Raw genomic sequence first — 13,858 nt, 5'->3', positions numbered from 1 at the left:
TGCATTCCAAAAATGGCACATCGATCTTACCTTGAAGCCCGAATCAACATAAAGTATCCATTTGCCACAGAGACATTCATAGTCTAGTGCGAGCCTCTTGGCAGCAGAGAATGTTATGGGCACTCCAGCCTGCTGCAATTTCTCCCACGAATGCTCCAGCCCATAAATGTCGACAGACTCAATAATGGTTTTGCAACCATATACTGCGATCCAACCAACGGGTTCCAGGCCCTGGTTGGGATCGCCGTACCTAAGCACCGATGAAGGCCTGTGAGCTGCAAGCCACGGCTGGAGTTCGGAGTGTGGTGTATCACGACCGTCAAATATCACCCAAGGATCCATGTCAGAATCCAAGGCCTCTGCCGCGTACTCTTCTGAAGTACTCTTATGCTGGTTTTGCACGACTGTTTCACAGTCCATCATAAAAGACTTGGCTCTGGGGGGAATGGAAGAATGGTAGGGGAAAAAAGACATCCCCACATCAACTCATCTCCAAGGATGGCTCATAGCGTGTGCTACTGACCCAATGGTTTTCATGCATGTTTTCAAGGGTGATGGAACAGGCCTTTTGGGGGAGATTTTTAAAAATACTTTCAAGGACTTGATGATAATTAAAACCAAACATTTATTGCCATATACATATGGAGCAGGTATGTTTATAGGTGCATACATACCCACATATTACGCTGTGCAGCACACACGTGTCACACATCACGGAAGAAAAAGAAAAACGCGCGCACATCATGCACTCACGCATTCCCCACTCAAAAATGCACCAAGTACACTCACAAGACACACAATGTACAATGCAAATTTCAATTCCTCATCAATACGTGACTTTCGAAAATGCAATCCACCCGAGATTGCTCAGCGAGCATGTGCAGAAACCCCTGGTAACGAAGTAAATTGGGGCAGCTTGGACATGTTTCATGCCTGCCAGATTAAGATTGTAGAATGACATGACTTTAAAAAAATAAAAAATAAAAAATAATAATAATAATAAAATATCCTGAAAGTACTTATAAGTGCACCTGAGAACAAGCGTTACGCCTAGGTCCCCCGTCGGGGAAGTGATGTGAGTTGACAAAGTGGCACACTCAGAAAACATGCTATGATATGATATTTCGCTCACAAGGGTCAGACATACATGGAGGCGGCCATCTTGGATTTTGACGTGGCGACCCAATTTTCAATAGCGTTCTTCCTTATGCCTAGATACACCCACACACCAGAAGGTACTTCGCTTATTTTTCAAGATATTTCGCTCACAAGGTTCAGACATATATATGGTGGCGGCCGTCCTGGATTTTGATGTGGCGACCCACTTTACAATAGCGGTCTTCCTTATGCCGAGACACACCCACACACCAAATTAGAAGTTGGTACTTCGCTTATCTTTCAAGATATTCATCTCACAAGATTCAGACATACATGGCGGCGGCCATCTTGGATTTTGACGTGGCGACCCAATTTTAAACAGTGTTCTTCCGTGTGCCTAGATACACCCACACACCAGATTAGAAGTTGGTACTTCGCTTATTTTTCGAGATATTTCGCTCACAAGGTTCAGACATATATATGGTGGCGGCCATCTTGGATTTTGACGTGGCGACCCAATTTTCAATAGCGTTCTTCCTTATGGCGAGATACACCGACACACCAAATTAGAAGTTGGTACTTCGCTTATTTTTCAAGATATTCATCTCAAGGTTCGGACATACATGGCGGCGGCCATCTTGGATTTTGACGTGGCGACCCAATTTTCAATAGCGTTCTTCCTTGTGCCTAGATACACCCACACACCAGATTAGAAGTTGGTAGTTCGCTTATTTTTCGAGATATTTCGCTCACAAGGTTCAGACATATATATGGTGGTGGCCATCTTGGATTTTGACGTGGCGACCCAATTTTCAATAGCGTTCTTCCTTATGGCGAGACACACCCACACACCATATTAGAAGTTGGTTCTTCGCTTATTTTTAAGATATTCATCTCATAAGGTTCGGACATACATCGCGGCGGCCATCTTGGATTTTGACGTGGCGACCCAATAGATACACCCACACACCAGATTAGACGTTGGTACTTCACTTATTGTTCGAGATATTTCGCTCACAAGTTTCAGACATATATATGGTGGCGGCCATCTTGGATTTTGACGTGGCGACCCAATTTTCAATAGCGTTCGTCCTTATGCCGAGATACACCCACACACTGGATTAGAAGTTGGTACTTCGCTTATTTTTCAAGTTATGCAGGTTACAAGGTTCAGACATGCAGGTTACAAGGTTCAAGGTTCAAGGTTCAAGATTCAGGTTATTCAGGTTATTCAGGTTATTCAGGTTCAAGATTCAGGTTATTCATTCAGTTTTCCAAGATATGCAGGTTACAAGGTTACATTTGTTAGCTCTTTCACGAGCCTCGATTCAGTATACAAAAAAAATAAAAAAAAAATAAAAAAAAGACATACATGGCGGCGGCCATCTTGGATTTTGACGTGGCGACCCAATTTTAAACAGCGTTCTTGCCTTGTGCCTAGATACACCCACACACCAGATTAGAAGTTGGTACTTCGCTTATTTTTCAAGATATTTCGCTCACAAGGTTCAGACATATATATGGTGGCGGCCATCTTGGATTTTGACGTGGCGACCCAATTTTCAATGGCATTCTTCCTTATCCCGAGATACACCCACACACCAAATTAGAAGTTTGTACTTCGCTTATTTTTCAAGATATGCAGGTTACAATGTTCAGACATACATGGCATCAGACATACATGGTGGCGGCCATCTTGAATTTTGACGTGGGTTGCACCCACACACCAAATTCGAATGCGGTCCTTCGCTTACGCACGCACGCACGCACGCCCGCACGCCCGCACGCACGGACGGACACACGGATGGAGGGGAAAGCCATAGTCCCCCTTTCGCTCCGCTGAGCGACGGGGGGACAAAAAGGGGTGTTCCTCTGAACAACAACATATTTGGAGAACTTCCTGATCAATTCGTCAAAAATGTTGATATGTTGCCAGTCCATATGAAAGGCCAAAGGTTCGTAGATGTGTGCATTTGAATTAAACCATCGTGCTCTTTAACACTGATGGGAAGGTCATATCTAGAGCTAGTCGATGCCCAGGGTGTTTAAATTGATAACATTTACTATTAATCATGTTTCGGAGGATGGGAGGGAGTGAGAATGGGAGTTGTGTTGGATGTGAGGGCAGTTACATGCACTGTATATGTTATTTGGTTCCGGGGCCACAAGATAAATTTTACTACATTTTTGCATTTATTGGTAAAAGGTGTGTGTGTGTGTGTGTTTGTTTGTTTGTTTGTTAACTCCATTTGCGGGTTTCAGGAGGTGGAACGGAGTCCTCCCGGACCCAAAGTATCCACCTTCGCTTCGGTAAGGGATCACAGTTCATGGGCCAAGATGTTCTACTTTTTCAGAGTTTTGTTCCAAGTTTTCTTTTCAGGATCGTCACCGAACCCCGGATTGCCTCCAGTTGTAGTTCATTTGTGGTTCCCAGGGATGGTTTTTTAAAATCTCAGTGAGGTTCTTCTTCATCATTCCTGTTACTCCAATTATCACTGGTACAATTTTGATGCTCTTCTGCTTCCAAGATCTCTTGACCTTATTTTTGAGGACCTCATATTTGGTCATTTTCTTGATTTCTGCGTTGTTTAGGCCAAAATCGCTGGAAGATCGCTAGCAAATAATTGGAAGGCAATATTGCCCTGTTGCAAAACAGCTTTGTTTGGGTTGAGTGTTACTCACAATGAGAGACCCCTAAAAATGTAATCAATATCGAATAAAAATTATTAGTAAGGTTTAATCCAGCTCATCAGTAGGCGCCGCTCTAAAAAATAGCGTTACGTAATTTTTGAACAGCCCTATATTGCGGTTAAACAATCCGTGACCATGTAACGAATCAGCTTATTCTGATATAACCTGGCGGAACGTGAAATGGATGAGAGGTGTCGAGTTAATCTTTTGAGAGTGCATTATATGTGTTTCCTAATTGGCCCGTTACCAGATGTTGTTGCAGGTTGCGACTACAGTGCGGTCATTCTTGGTTTTGTTAAACTAATATCAAGCAACTGAATATGAATCCAACCAAATTCAGATTTTGACCCAATGTAGAATGTACACGCTGACAGTTAGCTGGGTAGAGAGTCGTGGTTTGCATTGCCTTTATGGAAGAGACAGTTTCAAGGAATAAATACACCAGCCTGGCTGGGAATGGCGTACATCCTTACCTGTCCCTGTTGTTACGGATTTATGTGGATTTATGTGAATTACTATTCAGGTCTTTGCTTATCAATGTGTAGTCGATTAAAGGTTGTTGTGATTAAAGGGTCAGGAGCCCTTCTGGGAAAATGGAGACCGGAAACGGAAGAAGAAAAAAGACACGAGGTCCTGGAGAAGCGACGATCTTCTTCCTCCCCCTCGCCGAGCTCCGACGAGAGTTGGTATCGATATTGAGCAGCGTGGAGGACGCTGCGTTTGAAAGCCCATCTGACAAAAGGAGTTACCTGCGCGGGGTAATTACCCCTTGACACGTCTTGCCGTGGGTTCGTGCACGGAACCCAGCGTCCGGCACAGTTCGCCTCACCGTCTACAAGGACGCGTACGGGTCGCACCTTGGGCCTCGCGCGCGTTGCAAGCCGCGCTTGGTTTTGCCCCGTTGCTTGGCAAGGAGGTGTGCGCTGCAGCAGCTGTCCCCGGTACGAGACGTGCACGTTTGGAGCACGTCCGCCCGGGGTTCGTTCCACCGCCCGTGTGCGGAGAAGAGAGACATTGTGAGGGACAGTGGCCCAAGTGGTCGTGAGTGGGGACAGGGGGGGGACACACATGTAAGATGGCCATCTTAGTGATTGATTGTTGATTGTTGATGGTTGTTGATTCCTGGGGGGAATATATTATTGATTACTCCGGATCCTTGGTGTGGGGTTTCTTATTGACTGGAATTCATATTGATTGCGTTACGAAAGCGTATAAATCATATATCTTTCTGGCGGGGTGCCTCCCACGGTCCGGGGGTCACCGAGACCAGGTAGTTACCGGGAGGACCACGTAACACTGTGTACACCTCACATACTGACTATGATGAGCTGCTGTAACAGCAACGGGGCAATATTGCCTTCCAATTATTTGTGAAGTCCCACAGCCAAGCCTTGCAGTTGGACATGAAGAAACCGATGACGTACCCATTGACCGCTGTTCCATACGGCATCGGGACAGCTGATGGATTTCTGGCAAAGACAGACAAATTTGCCACACATTTTTCCGGCAAAGACAGACTAGTAAGCTCTTGGGAAGAAAAGTCATTCTGATCTGTGATCGGGCTGTGTACTAGTATATGTCTGAAAATGGGATGCTCAGAAGAAGATGGAAATTGGAACTCTGCATTCGACCCAAGAGGAAACTGAATGTATAGGAAAGACAAGGGATACAAGTACATCCGGATCAAAGGCCCGGGCAGCGATGTGTTCTTCATCCTGCTGCGCTACGCTATAAGGTTTGCTGTCACATTTCTCCCAAGTTGGGAGAAATGTGGGATGTGGCAGAAGACCTAATTTGTGAAACAGGTGTTCACTTGTGTCATCTATGGTCGCACTCGAGTGCATAAGGTCAATGAATTGACACGTCCGTATAAAGGAGCTATGTGCCAAGGAAGACCAACTCAACCTTTCAAAGAATGTGGATCTGGGAACACTACCACAATGTAGAAGAGCAGCACATACGTGGGTGAACTATCAGATTGGAAACTGGAAGAGGGCCCATAATCACAAAACCAGATATTCCAGATGTAATTGTTGGCCATGCTGGAACCACTATGGTACATCTGAAATGTTCTGTCACAACAGCTCATCAATGTCATAGACGAACCATGAGATTCTGAGGATGTGGATTCAGATGACTCGGATGCAGAACTGCCAGATATCCCAAATCAGTTTGGTGGAGACAGCACTGACAGTGATCAAGATTGACAATCTTCACAGACATCCCATATCAGTTTGGTGGAGATGTTGCACTATAACAGTATTCCAGTGTGATGGTGCAGGGTGATGAGGTAGATGGATCAGAGCAGAGTCGCCATTCCAATTCCAAATTCTTTTACTGGACTAACAATCAAAGATGCACAACAGGAGATGCCGGCCTGGTGCATTCAAACACAATATTCGCTGCAACCGGATGTCCTGTAAGAACAGTCGTGTTGTTCACTGTTCAATTAATCATGCACAGAATGCTTGCATTAATCCTAATATCCCAACAAATAACATCGCTAACCAAACAACGTAATCAATCACGGTATCACTGCACCATCATTGTCCCCAGAACACATTTGGTATGATGGATTGACAGAGATGGTTTGACTAAATGCTTCCATTGTTCCCCGAGTTTGTAGGCCTTAACTAATAACAACCCAATAACGCACTATGCGAATTTACTTGCAACATTGATAATAAACTCAACAACATCGTGCCTCAATATTCACTATTTTGAGAGAAATCGATCCATACCTGGAATAATAATCAAAGATGCACAACATGAGATGCCGGCCTGGCGCATTCAAACACAATATTCGCGGCAACCGGATGTGCTGTAAGAACAGTGGTGTTGTTCCCAGCAGATGGTCCGAGGCTGCGTCTCCACTCATTATTATTATTCGGACTGGTTTCTGAGTTTTAATATTAATCTCGTCATTATTCTGAATTGTATAATAATCGCAGATATAAAACAGGAGATGCAGGCTTGGTGCCTTCCGATACGCCGTTCGCGGCAACCTGAGGCGCTGTAAAAGCAACTGTGTAACTGTGTTGTTAACACCCGGTGGTCAGCGGTTGCATCTCCACTCTTTGTTATCATTCAGGCTGCCCTTCTGCGTTTTAATATTAATCTCATCATTATTTTGAGTTTTTTATGGGGTGGTAGTAATGAAAATGGGGGTAGTAGTTTTTCTCGTAACAGAGACAGCTCTGAGTGATCAAGATTGACAATGTTCACAGATGAGATATCCTATATCAGTTTGGTGGAGTCAGCACTGACACTGATCAAGATTTACAATGTTCACAGATATCCCATAGCAGTTTGGTGGAGACAGCACTGACACTGATCAAGATTGACAATGTTCACAGATATCCCATAGCAGTTTGGTGGAGACAGCACTGACACTGATCAAGATTGACAATGTTCACAGATGAGATATCCCATAGCAGTTTGGTGGAGACAGCACTGACACTGATCAAGATTGACAATGTTCACAGATATCCCATGTCAGTTTGGTGGAGACAGCACTGACACTGATCAAGATTGACAATGTTCACAGATGAGATATCCCATAGCAGTTTGGTGGAGACAGCACCGACACTGATCAAGATTGACAATGTTCACAGATGAGATATCCTATATCAGTTTGGTGGAGACAGCACTGACACTGATCAAGATTGACAATGTTCACAGATATCCCATGTCAGTTTGGTGGAGACAGCACTGACAGTGATCAAGATTTACAATGTTCACCAATATCCCATATTAGTTTGGTGTAGACAGCACTGGCAGTGATCAAGATTGACAATGTTCACAGATATCCTATATCGGTTTGGTGGAGACAGCACTGACAGTGATCAAGATTGACAATGTTCACAGATATCCTATATCAGTTTGGTGGAGACAGCACTGATAGTGATCAAAATTGACAATGTTCATAGATATCCTATATCAGTTTGGTGGAGACAGCACTGACAGTGATCAAGATTGACAATGTTCACAGATATCCCATATCAGTTTGGTGGAGACAGCACTGATAGTGATCAAGATTGACAATGTTCACAGATATCCCATATCAGTTTGGTGGAGACAGCACTGACACTGATCAAGATTGACAATGTTCACAGATATCCCATATCAGTTTGGTGGAGACAGCACTGACAGTGATCAAGATTGACAATGTTCACAGATATTCTATATCGGTTTGGTGGAGACAGCACTGACAGTGATCAAGATTGACAATGTTCACAGATATCCCATATCAGTTTGGTGGAGACAGCACTGACACTGATCAAGATTGACAATGTTCACAGATATCCCATATCAGTTTGGTGGAGACAGCACTGACAGTGATCAAGATTGACAATGTTCACAGATATCCTATATCGGTTTGGTGGAGACAGCACTGACAGTGATCAAGATTGACAATGTTCACAGATATCCCATATCAGTTTGGTGGAGACAGCACTGACACTGATCAAGATTGACAATGTTCACAGATATCCCATATCAGTTTGGTGGAGACAGCACTGACACTGATCAAGATTGACAATGTTCACAGATATCCCATGTCAGTTTGGTGGAGACAGCACTGACAGTGATCAAGATTTACAATGTTCACAGATATCCCATATCAGTTTGGTGGAGACAGCACTGACACTGATCAAGATTGACAATGTTCACAGATATTCCATATCAGTTTGGTGGAGACAGCACTGACACTGATCAAGATTTACAATGTTCACAGATATCCCATATCAGTTTGGTGGAGACAGCACTGACAGTGATCAAGATTGACAATGTTCACAGATATCCCATGTCAGTTTGGTGGAGACAGCACTGACAGTGATCAAGATTTACAATGTTCACAGATATCCCATATCAGTTTGGTGGAGACAGCACTGAGTGATCAAAATTGACAATGTTCACAGATATCCCATATCAGTTTGGTGGAGACAGCACTGATAGTGATCAAGATTGACAATGTTCACAGATATCCCATATCAGTTTGGTGGAGACAGCACTGATAGTGATCAAGATTGACAATGTTCACAGATATCCTATATCAGTTTGGTGGAGACAGCACTGACAGTGATCAAGATTGACAATGTTCACAGATATCCCATATCAGTTTGGTGGAGACAGCACTGAGTGATAAAGATTGACAATGTTCACAGATATCCCATATCAGTTTGGTGGAGATAGCACTGATGGTGATCAAGATTGACAATGTTCATCAGTGAATGAACTCTGTGCTCGTTCATTATATTGAATACATCACCCAGTATATCTTTGCTGGTGGTAGCTTGTTCATTTGTTAACAATGGGCATACATTGTCAGGCTATATTCACCCTTCATCATATCCGTAATCTTTTTGACCATATGTTACATCATAGAAACATAAAATATAGAATTAGGATATGAGTAGTTGATGTATTGAATTCCATGAATGTATGCTCGCTGTTTTGCTTTCTTCTATTAACGAGTGCCATTTTTGAATTTTCCATAATTCTGTCAGTTTACATCATAGAATCATACTTGTGGCATCCAATGTTAGCTATATGGACACCGTTTATTTTAATATACTAGGGCATGCCCGTACTATATCTATATCTAAAATTATATCCCCCCCCTCTATTTACATGAAATGGTTTGGTCCAAAGCGAACGGCTTGCGAGTGGTGACAATCCCCCCCCTCTATTTACATGCAATGGTTTGGTCCAAAGCGAACGGCTTCCGGAGTTTGGTAAAGAAATCGCCATCGCGTGCACAAACGCGCAGGAAAGCGAATGAATCGCAAATTCGTTTTTATTAGTTGTAAAACATAGTTTAACGCCAACATAGTTTGCAAACGTGAAATAAATGAATACGCTCTCAAATGTGCCATCCGAGGCAGAGTGTGCCCGCCACGTTCGGCACACGCGATCGTTCGCTGCTCTCTGATTGGTTGAATCGTTTTTTGGACATAGCTCGGTAAGTAATTGTCCGATTAATATGAAACCTTGAAAAGGCACATCCTCGGGTCCCCAGCAATATACCTGGCAAGTTAAAAGTATATCGGACCCGTGGTTGTCGAGAAACAGCGGTCACAGACAAACAAACGTACAGACGTACAGACAGACGTACAGAGATTACTGGAATTATAGATAGATGAATTGGATGAATTAAGTCTCACATTTGCACTTCCAACAAAATAAATGTTGAAATTTGATCATTTTTGTGATGCAACGGATATTGTCACGTGACTCCCCCTTGGTTAATACCGGGGAAATCACGGATAGCCAAAGCCAGCTTTAACTCCAAAGGCGTTCAGTTCAAATACGGATTTCACTAGACACTCATGGGAGGCAAAGAGAGAAGAAGAAGAAGCGGGAAGCTTTTACCTGTCGGTCCCACTCGGCAGCCTTCAATCCTGCAGGAAAGTATCTCAACCGAAGACGGAATTAGAATGTACAAAAATAATAGGTTTCTTAACGGAACCCGAGAACAATGAAACGCGCCGGTTAAATAGCTACGATTCTAAAATGGAGCACTCCCACACCAGACGTCTAAAACAAACAAGGGAGAATATATAAAAATAAAGGGGTCGTGCGTGTGTGTGTGGGCTTATCTCAACTCGGCTGAGGTGTGTCAGGGATCGCCAGGCTCGAGCATGCAGTCCGGACACGGCTCCGGTGTTGGCGGAAGGAAGTCCGTTCGGTCGTTGGCGTGAACTAGGCCTCAACAGATATTGTTTCTTGTTCACAACAACAGATATTCCTCAACAACAACCTCAATCAGCACCTTGTTCACGTGCTGCGAGGCCAGCGTACGCTGCAGTGGCAAGCCTCGCTTGTACGCTCGTTGCTCGCTCGTCAACACAGGGGAGGAGAATCGTCAGCGCTCCACCGTCTCTCCACCGTCCGTCGTCGCCCAACAAGCAAGGGTCCAGGGTTAAGAAGGAGATCCAAACGAGAAAGCAGTCCAAATGAGCGGGAACCAGATCAAGAAGTCCTCCCTTCCAATCAGTCCGTCACCTCTCGACCTCTAGAATGTTCTTTTGGCGTTAGTCCCTCACCATTGGCCGAGCGCTGAGCGTTCTCCTCCTCACGTCATCGGTCGGTGGCCAATCACAAGTCCTTCGTTATTCTGCCAATCTGCGGCCTTCTTCCTGCCTCGTGTCTTCCTTCCACCAATCAGTGGCCAGCTTCTTGCCCCTGCCTTGACCAATCACGAGTCCCCCCTTACTCTGGCCTTCCCATTGGTCGACACCTGACACCGACACCCAATGGTGTGATCTCCCCATCAACCTCTCGACCAATCCATTGCGAGGTGGCATGGCCTCAGCCGGCCTGAGCAATGTTTCATCACCATACTGGCGCAATGCGTGGGCACTTCCTGCCTGTTCTTCCGGTGAGTTTTATTGTAGGGGGGAATTTAATTTGTGTGTGTGTGTGCTATTGGGCCTAACTCGTGTCTATGGTGTCGTGCCATACGGGACAATGGATAAATCACCAGGTCTCACACACAGGGGAATTAACATAATATAATCCCTATTCTATTTAACCTGGTGTAGGCTTAGCAGTTAGGGTGCCGGCTTGGGATCCTAGGATCCTGGGTTCGAATCCCGGTCGATTGCTGAATTAAAACCAGGGGGGTTGACTCAGCCTGTCATCCTTCCGAGGTCAGCAAATTGAGTACCAGTTCACTGGTAATTCCCTGTGTGTCGCAAGAGCTGACTAACAGGGTTGGTGGCAGGAAGGACATCCAGCCATAAAACATTGCTTCAAAAAGGAGACCACGGTGCCCGAAAAAGGCCAACCCCTGCTCTGCAGGGAAAAATGGCCTCTAAAGGCGGTTCCTATTCTATTTAACACAAGGCCATCCTTGTATGACCACAAATATACATTTACGCGAACAAAGCGCCTATGTGGGGTTCCCTATCACGATAAATCGGAGCATCGAAGTAATTCTCATATCCGAATCCATATTCAGATCTTCACCAAAATCGAATCGATTCTTCCTTGTCAGACACCCAACCTGTCCAACAAGTGTCGTCCAAATCCATCCATAACATTTTGAGATATCTTGCTATACATCGTTTTTGGCCCTATCTCCCAATGGTGAAGATCACTTAAAAAATTCTAGTAGCCGGATCCCAATCCGGAACTTCACCAAAATCTAATAATTTCTTCCTTGTCACATACGCTACATCTCTGCCTAATTTCGTCCGAATCCGTCCACAACTTTTTGAGATATTTTGTTCACAGCAGACAGACAAGGGGTGAAAACATAACTTCCATGCATCTTTGGTGGCGTATGTAATAAAAATTGGTACTTTCTGGACGTCTCCTCTAGTTTGAAGGTTGCGTGTGGGAGAATTATCACCTAAATCGGATTTGTTATCGAGAAAATCGTGGAATTCTCTAAGATTGACAGATGCCATATTGCCGGCAGAAGGTGTCACACCTCACCTTCCACACGTCATACAACTGTGATCAGGGAGGAGAGGGAGGAGAGAGAGACAGAGACAGAGAGACAGAGAAAGGGAGACAAAGACAGAGATAGAGACAGAGAGAGACAAAGATAGAGACAGAGAGAGACAAAGATAGAGACAGGGAGACAGAGAGAGAGACAGAGAGAGACAACGACAAAGACAAAGACAGAGAGAGAGAGAGAGAGAGAGAGAGAGAGAGAGAGAGAGAGAGAGAGAGAGAGAGAGAGAGAGAGAGAGACACAAAGATAGAGATATAGACAAGAGAGAGACAAAGATAGAGACAGAGAGAGACAGAGAGAGAGACAGACAGAGACAGAGACAGGGAGAGACAAAGATAGAGACAGAGAGACAGAGACAGGGAGACACAAAGATAGAGATAGAGACAGAGAGACAGAGAGACAGGGAGAGACAAAGATAGAGATAGAGACAGAGAGACAGGGAGAGACAAAGATAGAGATAGAGACAGAGAGAGAGAGAGACAGAGAGAGAGAGAGAGACAGAGACAGGGAGACACAAAGATAGAGATAGAGACAGAGAGACAGGGAGAGACAAAGATAGAGATAGAGACAGAGAGACAGGGAGAGACAAAGATAGAGATAGAGACAGAGAGACAGAGAGAGAGAGAGAGAGAGAGAGAGAGAGAGAGAGAGAGAGAGAGAGACAGAGAGAGAGAGACAGAGACAGAGACAGAGACAGAGAGAGAGACAGAGAGAGAGACAGAGAGACAGAGACAGAGAGAGACAGAGAGAGACAGAGACAGAGACAGAGACAGAGACAGAGACAGAGACAGAGACAGAGAGAGAGAGAGAGAGAGATAGAGAGAGAGAGAGAGACAGAGACAGGGAGACACAAAGATAGAGATAGAGAGACAGGGAGAGACAAAGATAGAGATAGAGACAGAGAGACAGAGAGAGAGGGAGAGAGACAGAGAGAGAGACAGGGAGAGACAAAGACAGAGACAGAGAGACAGGGAGAGACAGACAAAGATAGAGACAGAGAGACAGACGGGTCTCAGTATGTTTATACTTTATGATCTCTAGTCAGGCCTGTATTTTATATTTTGTCGAGTATGAATCAAACCTTTATCAATATACATTTGTCACTGAGTCGGCTCTTCGTATTGCAGGACCTTCCACTGGACATTTCAAAAAACATTTTAAAAAGCATGCAACGACGTGTCCTGAAAAGAAAGCCATTTACCCTGAAACTGAAAGGGGTAACTTTACCATTTACACATCCATTGCTCCGTATTTGAAGATAAAGACATAAAGTAATTAATTTTTACAAATTGTGGGAAAATTGTTAACAAAGCCGCCAATCTAATGACAAGTACCCGAACTGCGAGTGAAGGCGGCTCTCTTCCTCTCTGTTTATATTTAATACGGGCCCTTTAAAGCTGACAACTGCACGCGGATTGGCTAATTCAATCTTCAATATTCCGCTATATTTTATGAGGAAAAGGTTTTTTTCGGCTATTCTTTAAGTTACAAAATCATGAATAATTTAGAATGTGAATATAGTATTGTAATCATTTAATATACACTACTAATAGAACCGCTGGCCATTACACCGCAACAATGCCCCTCTTGAGCGCTGGCAGGGTA

At 44.3% G+C, this 13,858-nt stretch overlaps 1 protein-coding gene across 2 annotated transcripts in view; it reads right to left on the bottom strand.

Annotated features, from left to right (window-relative positions):
• The window catches only part of C9H11orf68 (chromosome 9 C11orf68 homolog), a 39,582-nt gene extending 25,927 nt beyond the window's left edge, over positions 1-13,655 (bottom strand). The window contains exons 1-2 of one of the 2 annotated variants that reach the window (XM_068129345.2): positions 13,588-13,655; positions 31-436 (exon numbers count right to left, since the gene is read on the bottom strand). In XM_068129345.2, the coding sequence (XP_067985446.2) occupies positions 31-423 (393 nt within the window). In that variant the 5' untranslated portion in view covers positions 424-436; positions 13,588-13,655. Of the gene's footprint in view, positions 1-30; positions 437-13,480; positions 13,529-13,587 lie in introns of those variants that run through there. The other variant, XM_068129346.2, reaches the window with a different exon arrangement.
• Between the last annotated feature and the right edge of the window lie 203 nt (positions 13,656-13,858).

The sequence above is a fragment of the Myxine glutinosa genome, chromosome 9, assembly GCF_964187855.1.
Source record: "Myxine glutinosa chromosome 9, kmMyxGlut1.1, whole genome shotgun sequence".
NCBI classification, from domain to species: domain Eukaryota; kingdom Metazoa; phylum Chordata; class Myxini; order Myxiniformes; family Myxinidae; genus Myxine; species Myxine glutinosa.
The sequence above is the reverse complement of the archived record's forward strand: the minus strand, read 5'-3'. Positions and strand labels throughout refer to the sequence as shown.